At 41.8% G+C, this 18,207-nt stretch overlaps 2 protein-coding genes across 3 annotated transcripts in view; both read right to left on the bottom strand.

Moving 5' to 3' along the window:
* Positions 1 to 17,937, bottom strand: part of LOC145448144 (uncharacterized) — a 107,512-nt gene extending 89,575 nt beyond the window's left edge. Inside the window, exon 1 of the mRNA XM_080326472.1 lies at positions 17,927 to 17,937. The gene's annotated coding sequence lies outside the window, so the exon portion shown is untranslated. The remainder of the gene's footprint in view (positions 1 to 17,926) is intronic.
* The window catches only part of LOC145448143 (uncharacterized), a 72,474-nt gene extending 54,267 nt beyond the window's left edge, over positions 1 to 18,207 (bottom strand). The window contains exon 1 of one of the 2 annotated variants that reach the window (XM_080326469.1): positions 17,820 to 18,207. In XM_080326469.1, coding sequence (XP_080182595.1) covers positions 17,820 to 17,837 — 18 coding nt within the window. In that variant the 5' untranslated portion in view covers positions 17,838 to 18,207. The remainder of the gene's footprint in view (positions 1 to 17,819) is intronic. The other variant, XM_080326468.1, reaches the window with a different exon arrangement.

The raw sequence follows: 18,207 nt of genomic DNA, 5'->3' as shown, positions 1-18,207 counted from the left end.
AGCTTTTGAACGCCTTCAGCTAAGACAGGGGCGGGCAACTTCTCCAAGCGGCGGGCCGGATATACGAAAATTAAGTACTTGGCGGGCCGGATTGCTGAATCGATACATTATTCGCCCATTTATCCACATATACAAGGAATAAATTGTATTTAATGAATGTATTTTAACGACAGCAATGCAACTTCAAAGCCATTTCTCGCCAATATTGACGAAGACAATGTTGATTTGAGAACAGCATTGTCATACAGCAGGGGTGGCCAACCTTTCTGCCAGTCACGGCCGCATTTCGACTACTCATGTAGCCTACGGCCGCATTCCAGGGCATAGTCGTAATGAACTAGCAGGACGCCAAATACTCATGTTACAGTGTCCATGTCCATTTCCGGTGAACTCCGTATTAATCTATTTTATAATGTAGGCTGTTCATAATCGCGCCAAGCGCGCAAACTTTTTCAGATCTAGTCATCAATTTCGTCAATAAAATTAGTTTTACATATTATTTCTCCGCCCATGTGATCAGATTGATGGAGGGCTGTTTTCGAAAATGTAGGGCTGGTTGTGAAGGATGATGCATCTTCGGGCTGGCCAATTATTATTAGTCACTTTGCTGCAGGCTGTTCTTTGCATTTCTCGACCTCCCGTCAGGATTGTGATAGTGAGGAGCACACGATTCGCACACGATTCCGAGTTGGTATTTCTTTATGAGGCGCATCATTTGCCTCTGCTGTTCGCAACTGTGCTGTGGGCAACTGTACTGATTGCAAAGTGCGCAACTATATTAACATCGAAAAATGAAGTCGCATTGAATCGCGCCCTGCGCGAAGAAAATTTCAAGAATAATCAAAATCTTTCAAGAAATCGGGAGTCAATTCGTAAATTCAAATTCCATGTCGACGGCCACTAATACATACTAATTGAATTACGTGTCCACGGCCGCACAATTGCTTCTACGGCGGCAGGTTGGCCAACCCTGTCATATAGGCACCACCATGTCTGCTTCTCTCTTATCAATCAACACACGGTGCAATCCTTCATTAAGATTTCAAGGCGTTCAATAAGCCCGGTACTTCAAATTTACCAAGATATCAATGCGTTAGGGTTTAGTAGGTGACGAGATAGCGTAGTTGCTAAACTGTGTGGCCTATCTATCTCGATATTGAATTCATGCGGGCCGCGGCCTCGAAATTTGAAAGTGGCCCACGACGCGTTTTCAGTTGGCCACACCTCGCATAAGCGGTGTCTTACAAAAGCCTAGAAGTGTGCGCCGTGCTACAAGTCGGTGGCTACGGAATCAAAAATAAGAAATATCGGCCTGGTGTAAATGACCATTGTCGTCGACAGACACCATGATCACCACAAATGACATTAGGGTTCAGTAGGCGTACATCGTAAATGCCGATAATGCAAGTCTTCTCGCTTAGACGAACTTACGCGTAGGCTCCACCCTCGCTCGCTGCGCATACATGTGTATAATAACATACAGTCATTAATATTTGATGTATGTAAGTAAGTAGTCGTGAATTTCGGAAGACTGGGGCCGGCGGGCCACATTATCATGTAAGACGAAAAACTGTCCGCGGGCCGGACAAAATCCCTTCGCGGGCCGTATGTTGCCCACCCCTGAGCTAAGAAGTCGATAGCATTCAAAAACAAGTTTAACTGGCGCAATGTGAAGTAAATTCCGCCGACTTCGATCTTTTTCCCTCTCACAGGCTTGGCTGAGTCGAGCATTGAGCAGCGTCCCCTGGCTCTCAAAATCGCCCACAGGAGCAATATCGTCAACTGTGGGAGCCACTGATTTCGTATTAACAGACGAGGTTGAACCCGGGTCAGCAGCAGGAAATTGAAACGAACACCGGTAACAACACCCAGTAAAAGATTCAAGGGTACAACACACATATATTACAGACAGTCTTGTCAATGCACTCCATGCTACATCTTCCACAGCGCAGCCAACGATGGAGCGCGCTTTAGGGACCAGTAAAAATGAGGCGAAAACTTGAACCGCACAGCCTACCCGACACGGCTAAACCACCATTTATTCAGGAAGCGGTATTCTTAAAATAGAAAGCCGAGAATAGAGCGATGAGAGCAGGGAGAAATTTACCTGCTTATTGTCAATTTAGGGCGGGGCAAACCCGAGTGCTTGTGTGATTCGATTCTGAATCACGTAAAACGCTTCGAGTCGAGTATTCGAGTATCACTCATTATGACGTCACAACAGAATATAATATGTCAAAGTTGAAAAATGTACCTTTTATCCCACCATAAAGAATATAATGCCTGTTATACGTCACATTAAAGATACTTTGGTATTTTTTCGACCATACCGATTTCATTGCTCTTGTTGACAATGTTGTTGGATGATGATGACTTTGAAAATGTGTTGTTTCCAGTAACGTTCGTAGCTTTGTACTATGTCTCGTAGGCTGCGACACGGCCAATCAAGGTTTCAAGGCTTCGCTCAGTGGAAAATGGTATCAAGACTATAATTCTCGATAGTAAATCAACTTTTAGTGATGGGGAGCGCATAATTTCAGTACTCGAAAACATCGTATTTTACCACTCGACTCGAATCATTACAATTAATACTCGATTCAGATTCGAGTACTCGAATCATTGTGCCCAGCCCTAACTGCCATGCACTGTACAATTGCACAAACCAATCGCAGATGTGACTGCCACGAAACCAAACGGATCGCGAGGCGTCAATACCCGCCGAAGTCTCAAAATTACCATAAGAAAACAGTGACTGACCTACGATACTTAGTATCGTAGGCCCCGGACTGACAGATATTGATGTCATCCTCCAACACCAAAATTAGTACTCTTATCAGATGGGTAACCGGTACGCATTCTGATGGGGAGGCAGTTGTCAGGGCGATATGAATTCCACAATTGTAGCGATCGTTGTTACACAACAATGCTAACGACGCCAATGAGTACACTGCAGAGAATGAATACTTATAATTAGGGTGTGGCACACCGATTCGAGTAATAATTGTAATGATTCCGAGTACAGATGTGAGAGACAAGTTGTCGAGTGATAAAATTATACGCCTCTTCCCACTAACACGTTATGTAGCCTATACTATCAACGAGAATTCGCGATCAACCCACAGCATTGTGAAACATCTGATGAAATAGTATTGATGAAAAAAACACAAGATTTCGTGTCGTAGACCAGTGCTATTCAGCCCTTTTTGGTGTGGTGCACACCTAAATTGTTGTGACGAAGTCGTGCACCCATTTCAGCGCGGACCTACTAAAAGTTACCGCCAATGGGTACTGTCGACTAAAAAAGGCAGTAATCCTGCCAGGCTGGCAAATCCGTGTATATATATTGGTGTGCACTACTTAATATTCTTGTGCCGACTTAAAAAAATATTAGCCAGCCCCGTGGTTGATTTGATTAGGCTACCGCCTATTTCAGAGGATGTTTCCCGTATAATAAGGTCGGCACCTCCGCGAGCCTCACTCGCACCGTATAACCGCTGCTTCAGATTGCCATGTTTCTCATGCACCCTTTTGTGCTGGAGCACCCAACACATACTATGATGCACCATAGGGTCCACCGTGCACACCGGTTAAGAGAACTGCATTGTTTCATTCATTTGCGTTCGCATAGAAGGTAGCCTATATATCTGAACCTTACACTTTGCGCATCATCTATGCTCGTGTGACGTCATAATATGTGATACTCGGAGCAATTCGGAGACTAATACTCGGCCCAGTAGGCCAGTACTATATGCTGCAGAGTCCTACTTATAATATACAATGAACCCAAATCAACCCTTCGAAAAATGAAAAGAATTCATCACCGAAACCTCGGTAGTCGGTAGTACGTACAAAGTGTAGAAGTGTAACCGCATTTGATTAAGCCCTACCCCCAAGGCATAATACAATTGTCAGCGAGCCCATAGCCCAGACAACGTTGCTAAAGTTTCGCGCTCATGAGCGAAAGATTGCGGTCTACGCCGGAATGCAGCTGCTTATTAGCGCGACCGCCAAACGCCATGACGAAATCACGATAACATCAACGGTGCGATTGCGCGATGGCACCGTTATCTTGTGTGTTTGCGATCTCGTCCCGATAAACATTTTACCGAAGCCGCCGCCGACAGGCAAATTAGCGAGCGAGTTCAACTTGGCCCGCCAAGCCGGCAGTGTTCAGTACCGCGCTCGCAGCGAGAATCTCCCTGTAAAGGTCATCCGCAACATCGGCTGCAGTAATTCAACGAAGTGGATTTACGTTAACGGAGAAAATTAACGGCCGGCCGAGAGAAAAAGAAAAACTATTAGCGAAAGAGAAAACGCCGCTCGCCATCACAATGATACTGATCTTTGGGTCTGCTATAAAGGCTGGAATGTTGATAAAACATCCGTAACGTAACAAAAACAAGCCATCTTTGCGAACTATCACTAGCCAAACGTATCGCGCGGTCGCGTGACACATGCGACACTCAAGTATGTGACTGCACTGTCAAAACGAACTAAACCCTAACCCTGACCCCAGCCCTAAAATAAGTCTTACACAAGTGCTGCGTGCTCATTGCTCACATTTTCACGGACTGCAACTCAAACACCTGAACTTGAGAGGCAACAATTCTCGCAGTATCATGTGGATCGTATTCACTTATAACCAGGCCGTGTTATTTTTGGCATTTCAGGAGTCAGATGCCAAAACTGCCAAAAATAAAAATTTGAAAATGCCAAAAATAAACAATTTTTGGCATATGCCAAAAATAACACGGCCTGCCAAATAGTGTATTTCGTTCATGTTGTTGTGTTAACAGGACCGCGTTACAAGCGAGAAGAGCGTTTGTGAAAGGCAGGTTTCTTAATCTGGGTCCAGCCCACCCATTAGGGGTGAAAGCATGGTGTCCTAAATGGTGTGGGCACAGCGAGATTGAACGGCTGACTGCACTTGGTTTACGTCATACTTTCCATTTGTCCAAAGGCAATTTTACGACCATTTTTGACCGGCTTGCGCTAAGCGCTAAATTTGATAAAACGGGTATCAATGAGAAGCTGCCGCAGCACTGACCATTAAAATATAAATTAAATTCTGCTCATGGAACTGGAACCCCCAAAATCAACCTCGATTTTTGCATTGTGATCGAGTCGAACATTGTGACGCAACAAACTGTCTGGCTGGGCTGCACAGTCTCGTTTTGCCAGACAGTTTTGTTGCGTCAATGTTCCTAAACAAGCTAACCTTCACAGGACTCTTCCATGCGAGTTGGTAATATTAAAGCCACCTGAAGTGACAAAAGTCCTCCGAAAATATATCGGTAGACTGAAGGAGAAATGATAGTCGGGCTACTAAATAGATTGTGTTGAGAGACAACACAGGAAACTCCTGGAAAAGGATCAGGAAGAAAATTCTTTCCGCGATGAGATCGATGGCACTGGCGAAGTGATCTCTTTTCATAATGCATGGAAGCCGGTTCGGCCCTCCAAAGATTTTGAAGCTCTGAAAACCTTTTGTGGATGACTGGCAACATTCTTTCCCTCAACGGCTACTGTTGAAGCCGATATTTCCCAGATTCGCTGGGCGAGAAATGAATTTAGGAGAAACTTGGCTGACCTGAGTTTGGAATCACTGTTACAGTGCAAACGATCTAAGTCTATTCAACAGCTGTGAAAATCAGCTGTTGAGCGTGTTAGGCTTTTTTTTTTGCTTATTGGCATCGATTCCAATGGATACTGCACATTTTGTGGTTTCGTTTGATATTATTAAACTATGAAATCGTTAGGTTTTTCTTCTTCTTATTGTTTGTTGGCACTGATTATACGTGGATGCTGCACATTTTGTGGTGTCTTTTGACAAACTAGCCCAAATAAAGCGTTTTTGTGACTAATTCGAGGCTGAAACTATCTGATTAGAGGACGATGCCAAAACTGCCAAAAATAAAAATCGAAAAATGCCAAAAATAAGTTATTTTTGGCAGTTTTGGCATATGCCAAAAATAACACGGCCTGCTTATAACCCAATCTCGGGGTTTTGTTAAAGGTCAAGACGCACCAGGCCTACATCATTCGTTTTGGCCGTGATTGACCGCGGGGAATTGGGTGCGATCAGTAGTCGAATTGTAACTGTTGCGGTGGAGCACCGCGTGTAGTGACATACGCAGTATAGAATGCGGATCGAAACCGAACCTCCATCCTTTGCAATTGCCGATCCCATTTCCAATATAGAGATTGACGCTATTGCAAGGCACTTTTTAAGGTGACGCTTCGCTTACTAGTCTCTGAGAGCGAACAGCTGAAGTCACACTGATGTGCACTGAAGATTCGCTAGATTACTGTCCCACCACCGATCAAGCCGGAAGTGTTAGATTATTATCTAGTCCGAGTACGCCCCTGACCAAAACTTGAAAATTAAGAAATCATGTCCAATCCGAATCCCGTACGTTAGCTGATATTCAGTGTGTGTCAAAACCGAACAACCTCACAAACGCCACAGACGAACAAGCCGTGGCCCAAGTAAAAGTTACCCGCCCCTTTCGGGTCCTAATTTGAGCGATAAGAGCACTATTGCCACCCCTCCCAATGTTCATTTTCGTCAGCATGATGTTCGATATCAAAACCCAATAATTCGCCCCGTAGACGCCTATTCTTTCTCTCTGCCATTTGCATTCATGTGCACTGTGCAGTTGATCATAAATCCTAAATTAAATGTCCTCACCATATATTGTGAACCTGCATCCCGATTGGCTGGTTCGAGCTGCGATGGTTAGACACTAGACTAGGGCATGGTATGGTATGGTATGGAAGTATGGTATGGTATGGATCGATATTTTGGTATGGAATATGGAACAATGCAAGTATGGTATGGAATGGAAGATTTTAATCTATGGTATGGAACGACATTTCCATACTTCCATACTTTGATGTTTTATACGTTTTATCGTGATCTGTGCAAGCTTCATGAAGCGTACGTTGTTCGCTGTTCACGGAATACGATCGCTTTTGTTATGTGTGAACGTGAACTATTGAACGCTGTGTAGGAACAAATACACGCTTGTGCAACGGTTTTAGGAGCATTTGGAATGACATGATTTTGTGATGTAATAATGACAACAATAATGTTGATCCTATATTCTATTGAGTCTAGACACGACGTCTCCGAGCATAGTCTATCACAGGGATGGGCAAACTTTTGAGCTCGCGGGCCGCATTCAACATCTGAGTCCATTCACGGGCCGCACTATATAAAATAAATTGGTATTATAAACCAAATCGCAATATTGGTATTTGGTTATATTGTGAGGACATGGAGATAATATATGTGCCAAACATTGCTTCTGGTGATATCGTACAAGCGTCAGAAACATATAGGGGCGAGATTTCATAGGCTGGTCGACCTCAATAACCAATTTGTCAAAACTATAGAGATGAAAGTCGGTTGTCCCGATTCTCAGAACAGGATTGAAATTTAAATCTGTGAGCACTGAGCAGCGATCTGTTCATAGATTTACTAATTCCACTTCTGGTTCAGTTCCAGGACTGACAGCATCATAACCATGCTAGTTTCAAATACGTTTCTACTATGTGTAGATAAAATATAAATATCCCAATTCTACGCATACAGAAAACGAATCTACTTAAGGTACGCGCTAATCGTTTTTTTAAGCATATCACTGAAATAAATAAAACTGGAGTGGCCAATCTGGAATCACACTCGTGAATTGAATTATGTCAATCTCGTTTAGGATTTCTGTGATGTTTAGCATTTGAAACCTTTCAAACTGCGTGCGTCTTGAGATCGGGCTGTCGCGCCATAAATTAATCATAAAATAATATCGGAAATATTTACTTTAGAGCAGTGGTTCTCAAACTTCTTAAGACACGCCCCCTTTATAATGGTGAAAGATTTCGTCATTACAAAACGCACTCGGGATGCTAGCAAACCTAACGGATAGTTTCATGGCATGGAAGGTTACGACTGTGGATAAGATTTTTTAAATAGGAAATTCAGACTAAATACAGAGCAATACTTCTGAATTGGATGTAAATCGCGCGAGGCGCGAAAATTTTTTTCAGTTGCGCAGAGCATCGCGCCCCATTACATGCTTTCACGCCACCAAGGGGGCGCGCCTCCCCAGTTAGAGAACCACTGCCTTAGAATTATCATGATGAAATTAAGAAAAGGTTTAATCAAGTCCCTGCACTAATTCGATTTTTAGTACGCAATTTATCAATATTTTTAATCAGTTTCATTAAACTCTCGCGGGCCGCACAGAACGGTGTTGCGGGCCGCATGTGGCCCGCGGGCCGTAGTTTGCCCACCCCTGGTCTATCATGTGACGCAATAATTGGTAATGTAGGCTACGCCAACTACCCCATTCCTTGAGTGAAGGCAGCTTACAGGCAATCATGATGCAACGTACTAAATGCTCAATGTGATTGACAATTACATTTCTTCTGAAACATTGTCCGCACGTTTATACTATTTACATACCAAGATATCTTATTGGTCATATTTCAAACGCTCTCGAATTAGGATTATAGATCAGGGAGTGGGGTAGATATAGTTTCAAATTCTCGCCACGCTAACCCCAACCAAATACTGTACTAATAATCACGCAGATCGCTGCAGTATTGATCGCCTGCAGCTGAGATATTTTATGGGTGCGCCTATATTATAAATTATTGTGCGAGTAGTTACTTCAAACTTGCGTGTGCCTCATCTGTCGATAAAATACATCCATTAAATACAATTTATTCCTTGTATATATGTGCGAATAATTTATCCATTCAGCAATCCGACCCGCCAAGTTCCTAATTTTCCTATATCCGGCCCGCCAACTGAAGAAGTTACCCGCCCCTGCTCCACAAGAATATCATCGCATTTCCGGTACATTGCAATGTCACTTCAAAGCCACTTCTCGCCGATAATGACAATACAATATGGGTTTGAGAACAGCATTGTCGTACAGGCGCCGCAATGTCTGCTTCTCTCTGATCAACTAACTCACGGTGCAATCCTTAATTAAGATTTCAAACGTTTGATAAGCCCGGCACCCAAAATTTACCAAGATATCAATTCATTAGGGTTGAGTGCATCGTAAATGCCGATAATGCAAGTCTTCTCGCTTCGACAAACTTACGCGTAAGCTCCACTCTCGCACGATGCGCAGTGCGCACACCTATATAATAACATACAGTCACTAAAATTTGACGTTTTGGCAAGTAGTGGGGAATCTCGGCAGACTGTGGCCGCGGGCCACATTATCATGTAAGACGGGAAATTGTCCGCGAGCCGGACAAAATCTTGTTGCGGGCCGCATCCGGCCCGCGGGTCGTATGTTGCCACTCCCTTTTATGGACGGTCCCAGAAAACATCAGCTGACTATCTCATTTTTCTCGTGGAAGCTGTAGAGTAGACGTACACGGCACCTCACCACCGTGAACTAAACCTCACCAAAACAGACTCTGTAAAACTATTACCAGGAATTAGATTCGTATCATGGCCAGTTAAAGCAATAATGACATCCGAAATATCAATAATATAGGTGCTATAAATGGTACTATACTTATGATATTGAAGTATTCGAAAGTATGGAATATGTATCAAGTATGGTATGGAACAATGTTGGTATGGTATGGAAAATTGCAAGTATGGTATGGAGAGAGTAAGGCAAGTATGGAGTATGGAAAATTATCGTTCCATACCATACCATACCATGCCCTGCACTAGACAGCCATGGTTGCGCTGCCGTAAAATCAGATCGCGCGCGAATCTCATCTGAACTATCAATAGCAAGCAATATTGTACATACATTTTTAACCCGTCCCAAGCTTAGGCGCTGCGCTAAGATTGTGGGCAGAATTGGCGGCACTGTCAGGACAGATTTCAAAATATGGATGTAGTACTGGAATTAAGAAGTGGACATCAATGTACCAAATATTGATAACAATTCGAATTCAATAGTCAATAGTACGGTCATTGGTTATCCACTCTCGTCTTGATAATACACGCGCAAGGTAATAAGACGCGCCACTGACCGTGGAGTTTAGTGAATGAACTGCAACAATAACAAACAATAATTATATTGTCAATATTCCATTCGAAGCTTTTCGATCGATTCTGATCAGGAGCCAACGTCAGTATATGCGGTTAACCAAATGCGAGATTTATAAAGAATCTTGTCGTTGTTTCGTAATAATCACAAGTCAGACTCGCGAACTGCTTTAATTAAGATGATTAACACAAACGTGACGTACGATGCAGACATTTTCCAGCGTAACAAACTTTTCAGCATTTCGAGGATAAACAGCGTTCGTACGGCGGTGGCAACAAGCAACAGAAAAATGTTAAAGCGTGTGCCCGCACGGGCAGTAGCGCGCGCGTCATGAATGAAGTCACGTACGAAACCGCAATCGAAATAGCAAAGTACGGGGCCTTTTTTTCATCAAAAAGGTCGCAAGAAGACCGTGGCACATCCGACAAAACAACACCAGTTGCCTTCACGCGGGTTCGTGACCACTAGACTGGACTGAATACGATGGATTATATAACATGTTAACTGGACAATGATATCGATTCGAGCACGAGTCCCAAAAAGGAATTCGAATTCACGGATTCTAAATGGGCATGAATCTATTCTTCGCGATACTGGATTAGGTCTCGGGTTTTGGAACATCAAATGTTCCAGAGGGACTTTCGGCCGACTTCTAGAAATCGTATACCGTGTTCGGAACAGAATCCTGGTTTTAAAATTATCCGTGAACTCATCTCCGGATCCCGGCGCAACGTCGAAGGTTCAGTCTTGTCGAGATCGGTGCGTACGGAGTTGCGTGCGTAGAAAATCGTACCTCATGCCAGCACTGAGCGTGTGTGATTAGATCACATGCATTTTGTGATATAACATTCAGGGTTGCCATACCGCCCGTGATTCTAAGATTTAACTTTATTTTGAAGGGCGGTGACTTATAAACTACATTGTCCATATTTTTAAGTTGTGTGATTGAAAATTGACGAAAGCGATGAGCTTTGTTTAATTCATCAGTTTACAAGTTTCGCAGATAATCGTATTTGCATGTCCTCAGCTTTTGTTCCATGTTGATGGCAACCCCGTGTATATTGAATATATTCCGTGATATTAGACACTCCTACGCTTTTCCAAAGTGACACGATAAGAACGTACGGCTACAAGAACTCGTTTCCAACAAAATGATTTCAGTCAGTGCTGATTTACTGTATCTCAGTCGAATTCGCCCTATATTTAACAAAAATTCTCAAAAATGAGGACAAAATCTCAATAAGGAGGACATTTAGGCGTCATTGGGGGACATTTTCGAAAACCTGAAAAAGGAGGTAACCCAATACTAGGTGAATCCACGACAGGTTTAATCGGAATGCACGCTGTCGCGAGTTCACGGTTATTTGGAGTCGAATGAAAAATTGACACAACATCACGCAGCCTGTAGCATATAAAGCAAGAATGGGCAAGGAGTGTGATGTAGCGTGTAAATACGTCCAAACGCGATACGATACGGTAGGGTTGCGCTTGAGGAAGACAGGTTACACCTGTACTACGCCCGGGCGCCACGAAATGCTTACAACAAATCGAATTTTCACGGGGATTTTAAGGGCAGAGATGCCACGCCCGGGTTTTCCACGCGTATCTGTTTTTTTTTTCAACATCATGATCATTAATCAGTTAGCAAATTAATTGATAGTTAGTAAGATCATATGGCAAATGGACGCACTTCCGTTCGCCATTGCTGATCGATTCCACGTTACAGTAATGGCGGAGTTTCAGGAGACTGTCACTACGAAAATGAGAACGGCTTATCGTGATGCGATGGAGCTTCAAGGGGTATTAACCGTCATATCGGATAAAGTCATGTTCACAGAGTAACTCAGTGGTGGAATCGTTGTCTTAATTACTAGTATCGCTGCAAGAAGTTTGTCGGGTTGCAATAACATGTAACTGTATTGTATGCATAACTAACCTACGGATAGATGCGCAAAACGTGACTGACGGTTAAGAACCCAGATGCAGCTAGCATTGTCTGGGGTAGATTCGAAATGAATTGCCACTCGGACACCACGTCTGGGGCATATTAGGACTTCGTTGCCACTAGGACATCATATCGGGAGTAGTTGTCCGTTGTCTGTGGTTATCTGGAGTATGTTTGCCCCTGTGTTCCGCAACTAGGACATCATGTCTGATGTAGACTCGGACTCAGTTGCCGCCCAGTCAACTTTCAAGCCATTTCATCGCTCCGGCGACGTCACACTGCAACGACTGAACCAGACCTTTCATTTCGTCCAGCTATTTAATATTATATCGCTTTCAGTACCAAATAATGGAGAAACAAATCATGTGGTCCAAAGGGGGAAGCAGGATGGGTTCTCACCGGTTCTCAGCCTTGTTCTAGTCACAGACCCTCAAAGAAAACTTTCAAGCTCACGGACGTTCAAAGAACCAAATTCAATATTAAACCCCATTTTTAAAAATAAATTTTCACACGACCCAACAGCAGCCATCACACTACAATCCGTCCCCGAATATTACTCCTTCGAATCTAAGCGACCAAGAAAGAAAAAGAACATGTTACAGCCCTGCACAGACACCAACCCTACATCGGTCTAGAAGACCACACAATCTCACAAAGGTCCGGTCCTTATTTCATTAAATTTTATTCAAAGTCAGGGTGAGAAGTCAGTAGCTACCAGCATTTGAAGCGACTTTTTTTTCCTTGCGAACATGCCCCAGACTTGGAACACGAGTGGAAATAATGATGTCTGAATGCTGGCTGGCGTACAATATCTGTTTACAAAGTGACCAGTTTTTTCAAACGTTTTCATCCCATTCGATACTGAATCTGCTTTTATCAATGACTTGATCAAGAAATTTTGAGACCCCTCACTAGGCCTAACTACTGAGCTGCAAGGAGTAGAAATTTACAGCGATAATTGCCTTGTCTTGAGTACTAATGCTGACTAGCCACCTCTTCTTAATATTATGGGTAGGGCTGGGCAAAATCGAGTACCTGAGTGATTCGATTCTGAATCACGTAAAATGCTTCGAGTCGAGTCGAGTAATCGAGTGTCACTCATTATGACGTCATAGTAGAGTATTATTTGTCAAAGTTCAAATATGTACCTTTGAAGCGACCACAAAGAATATAATGCCTGTTACCCATCATATTAAGGATACTTTCCTATTTTTTCGACCATACCGATTTCATTGCACTTGGTGACAATATTGTGGGATGATCATCACTTCGGAAATGTGCTATTTCCAGTAACATTCGTAGCTTTGTACTTCATATTTCGTATGCTACGATACGGCCAATCAAGGTTTCAAGGCTTCAACAGTGAAATTAGCATTAACTCGTTGATAAACTCCCCGTTGATAAATCAACTTTCAGTGGTGAGGAGCGTATAATTTCAGTACTCGAAAAAATCGTTTTTTACTACTCGACTCGAATCATTAAAATTAATACTCGATTCAGATTCGAGTACTCGAATCATTGTGCCCAGCCCTTATTATGGGCTGGGCTGCTTTACCAAGAGTGACATTTTACAAATTGGGTCTTAATTCATCATACGGTGCCTGGATGGCTACATAAATATTGTAAGCTGTGGGTGTGCACTGCGCAACCTTTTAGAGAAATGAGGCAGATAGCCTATACATAACGAAATGAAACCATGAGGCACATATGGGCTCGTCTACCATGTCTAGTGTAGTTGCAAGACCCACTATCTCAAAATGAACTGGTGATTGCGAAGCTTATTATTTATAAAGTTCGAAATCGAACTACATATACCATCAATGCCTAATATATGAAAGAAAATCAGGCCAAATTTGCTAAAAAAAGTCACCTACAAAATCTGCAGATGCATTGCATATCTTATCTTGGCGATTTTAGTATTTTTAGCCGATCTCTTAGTAAACTTGATCTTAGCTCAGATAAGCTAAATTATATACCCATTTTGCAGACCGCACCCCGTTCATTATTGGCTCTACAGGCGTCATATAGCACTTGGACCACAGGTAGCACGCAGCATTCTCCTGTTGTAAAGAATTTTGTTCACGAGGGATATCTAGTTCTAAACCCCCTGTTTGCTCACAAGGTGCATTATCCATTGCATACATGGCCTTATACCAGTGGTTCCCAACCTGTGGTACGCGTACCACTAGTGGTACGCGAAGGTCTTCCAGGTGGTACGCGAGTAGATTCTGTTTTTTTTTTTTCGACCGAAGGTAGTTGTTAGTTAAGATGGGGTTGAACACAAAGATTGTTCTCCAATAAACTTCAGGCTTAGCATGGCCTCCTCGCACTAGACTCAAGCTTCTCACACTATTCCCCAGCTGCTAATTTTCCCTTCTACGTGGGAGCGCGAGCAAGGATTTTTATCTCTGATGACTATATCAAGTCGAAGAAACGAAACCGATTAGTTGCGCCCATGCAGGACTTTCGATGCGCTGTGAGCAAACATATGCCCCGCATCGACCAGCTAGTGCAGTGGTTCTCAAACTAGAGGGGGGGGGGTGGTGATGAAAACATCTGAAGGGTGGCGCGAAGCTGCAGCCAACTGAAAAAATTTTTCGTGCTTAGCGCGATTTCCCCTTATCACATTGTTTTTGCTCTGTGTGTAGTTCTAATTGCATATTTCAGAATTCTTTTATCAACTGTCATAACCTTCCATGCCATCAAATTATTCGTTGGGATTGCTAGCATTCTGGTTGCATTTTGTGATATGACGATAAGGGGGCGCGAAATTTTTCACTATCATAAACGGGGGCGTGTCTATAAAAGTTTGAGAGCCGCTGAGCTAGCGGAAAATTAGCTAATGCAGCCATCGCATAAAAACAATTGATGTTTGTTGTTTGCTGTTATTTCATTATGTTGTTCTTCTTGTGACAGGTGGTGAAAAAACAATTTCATGCATCCCATTAACCCTGGCTGATAATGCCTAGTTTATTAGTATTTGCTATTACGCCTCGCATAGGTCAAATACGTCGTTATGACGTCATAAATGACGGAAACATTTTTGACCGCCTTCAGCGCGCGTAAGTTATGTAGGTGGTACGCGAGCACTGCATAAAACCTCGAAATGGTACGTGGGTGGGAAAAGGTTGGGAACCACTGCCTTATACGGACGGAAATACTTAATTTTGCCACAACTTAGCATCTTTCTCTGCACTCCGGTGAATGGGTATAGCTAAGCTGCTAGTTGCTATAAATCCCATAAATCAAGAAAAAAAAACTACAAACACTATAATTATAGACATGTGGCTGGATGTGCCGATGGGTTCAAGACCAGGGGTTGGAAGAGTTTACACAGATGGTTAATCCTCCGCCATACGCACAAAAGACTGCAGTCCAAGTCCAGGGAAGTGCCCGGTGAGGCACAAATGCAAGGAAGAGAATAGAAAGATCAAGGGAAATGTCAAAAAGAAACACAGATGAAAGAGCAAGATGGAATAGTGATACATAAAGTGCTAATATTATTAGTAATACCAAAAGGCCTAAAGTGGATATTAGATTTATAGACTGCAGGCTAATCAATGCCTGGTTGCTTTGACATATTCCTATCTGCACTCTACATTGCCTTGAGAGTACGAAAATAATTGAACTGTTGACGTAAATATATATTTGAAGTTTTGAGATATTCTATGTTGATGAACAATCGAGTTATGTGTGAACAATTAACATTGTGCAAAACTCGAAATGGTACAAAAGTAAAAAGTTTGGGAACCAACGCACATCAGTGAATAATTTATTACCTATATTATTTATTATTAATTTATTAATTATGACACGGATCCAAAAATAAGCCAAGAAATTCAATTTTCGGACAAATTTGATGAAATATAAATAAGGTCTATGATATTGCCCTTCAGAAATAAGAACATATCTTATAATGACGATATGGAAACCATGTATATAACCAAATCATGAATAATTATGCTAATCATATTTCTCACACGCTATTCGTCAGATGTTAGCCTTTCTATGTAAATAATATTGATCGCTCAAAGCATAGCAAACGCACTAAAGTACACTCCAGCATTGGATGTGTGTCAAATCACAGCCATCAAGTGGCCGGTTTAAATTTCGCAAGTATTCCGTATACGGATAATAATTGATTGATGATATTAATCAAAAATTTCATCATACCACCATGCCATAGTCAACGATGATGAGGATTTGACGTAGCCATCAACATCCGATTGATTTCCCCTCTCACATGTTCAGACAATTACTGGATATGACTATCAACATAGCCTAACAAACAATAGTCAAACCAATGCACTTGTCAACACTTTTTAATCATAAACAAATTCAGCTCAAATGTCCATAAAATCAGAAATATGACGGTGCCGTAAGCATAACCTTCTGCAAAAGTATACCTCCCTCACACTGAAACATGTGAAAGATAGATTGTACTTGGTTGCACAGTTATAAGATAGTAATTCTACAGATATCAACTTCCTACATCAAACTAGCTTCACAAGTACATAATAAGCCTATCGATTACAAACTTTCTCACATTGGCTCCTTTATAACCTTGCACTGCATTTCTGATTTCAATGGAACACAAAGAAGTTATATATTCTATATAGCTGTGTTTGTGATTTAACCAAATTTGGTAATTGTTATGACAGCATGGTTGAAAAAAACTTTTTAAATCTCTTGTCCATCTAACATTGCATGTATTTTTAAAGTGATATCATCATGTTTTGATGGTACAATGAAACCAATGACATGATAGCTAAAATATACTTGGGCCTCATTCAATCTCGACCTTTCCATCTTGCAACAATCTTCCATTTGGAATGAGGCAATGTCATGAAACCTGAAAAGCCAGACCTTGATATCCACCTATCCTTTGTATATTCGTACAAGAATATCTCTATGTAATAGCATGCTAATGTGTGTGACTCATCCTCAGAGACTAATGATTGCTACTTCTACTTACAATAGAGTAAAAATTTACAACACTACTTCTAGTTCAGAACTAATGCAGGACATATTAACCAGCTATGCATAAATGTTGCTGTAAGGTAGCCTATGTTTTTACCAGACACTTGCGACATTCAACAACATTCTGCTAATTAAAAATGAAACAATTCCAAGTCCCCTACACCATATTCAGACTGTCAACTTGATCAAATACAGTGGGAACTAAGGATTTATGCCTGTGTCATGATAATGATACATGATCCACCCTAAGCTCCATGTAGGATGCGGTACCTTGCAAGGAAATGCATCACTGCTGATCAATCTATGCAGCAAGCCGTAAATTCTATGTTGTATGGCACACATTAGCTGTTAGTCACTGGAGCCTAGGCTTGGGTTGAGTTAAAAGTAGATGGCATACGGTAGCGACTGAAACTTGTTATCTCTCTGACACGACATGAAAAAATTGTAGCTAAATAAATAGTATGGCAAAAAAAAATTGTTAGTGCTCCATCATAGAATATCTAATAGGAACGACTAATAATAAATTATGCATTGTTCGGCATGCAGGAGAAAGTTACTGCTGGATTCATTCTGTATGGTCAACGCTATCACGAATACACAAACAACAAATTAACACCAACATATCATATGGCACCATTTTTCACCAATTCTTACTCTTTCGATGACTAAATCACACTCTCCTTGCGAATATGATCTAGCTATACTATCCTTTACTAATTATTTACACTAGTCACTAGACATTTTCAGCAACTGCACAGGGCTTTTCCTTTCCAATAATACTCAAGTAATTGATTCTAATACATAATAATAATTCATAAATGAACACATAGGTATATGAATGTAATCATTTTAGATTCACTTACCTCTTCTTCGTCTATCATTCCTTCCACCAATCTTCTTCATTCCAGAAGTTGAGTTCTTCATTAATGCTGCTATACATCACAAATATGCTATGGTAACCATTTCCAACTATAATACAACGCAGCAATGTCAGACACCCAGTTAAATATAAGTCTGAACCTCGTGGATTCAGTAGGTCGCGCACATTCAATTGCATATCTTGAGCGGGTGATCAAATAATCGACCCCACTACAGAAATGGTGCAATTATAAAGTATACAGCTACCGTACGCATTGAAAAAGAGAGAGTCACGTTACATATTTTACTACCATAGCTTTGTATCATGCGATCACGTAGCAGCGATTATACTCGAAGCAACGTGCCCCGACGTCTTCCGTAATTCATATGCGA

This window comes from Botryllus schlosseri, chromosome 10 (assembly GCF_051294905.1).
Source record: "Botryllus schlosseri isolate E-star chromosome 10, Bs_hap1, whole genome shotgun sequence".
Classification (NCBI taxonomy): Eukaryota; Metazoa; Chordata; class Ascidiacea; order Stolidobranchia; family Styelidae; genus Botryllus; species Botryllus schlosseri.
This window is presented reverse-complemented; position numbering and strand designations above follow the sequence as displayed.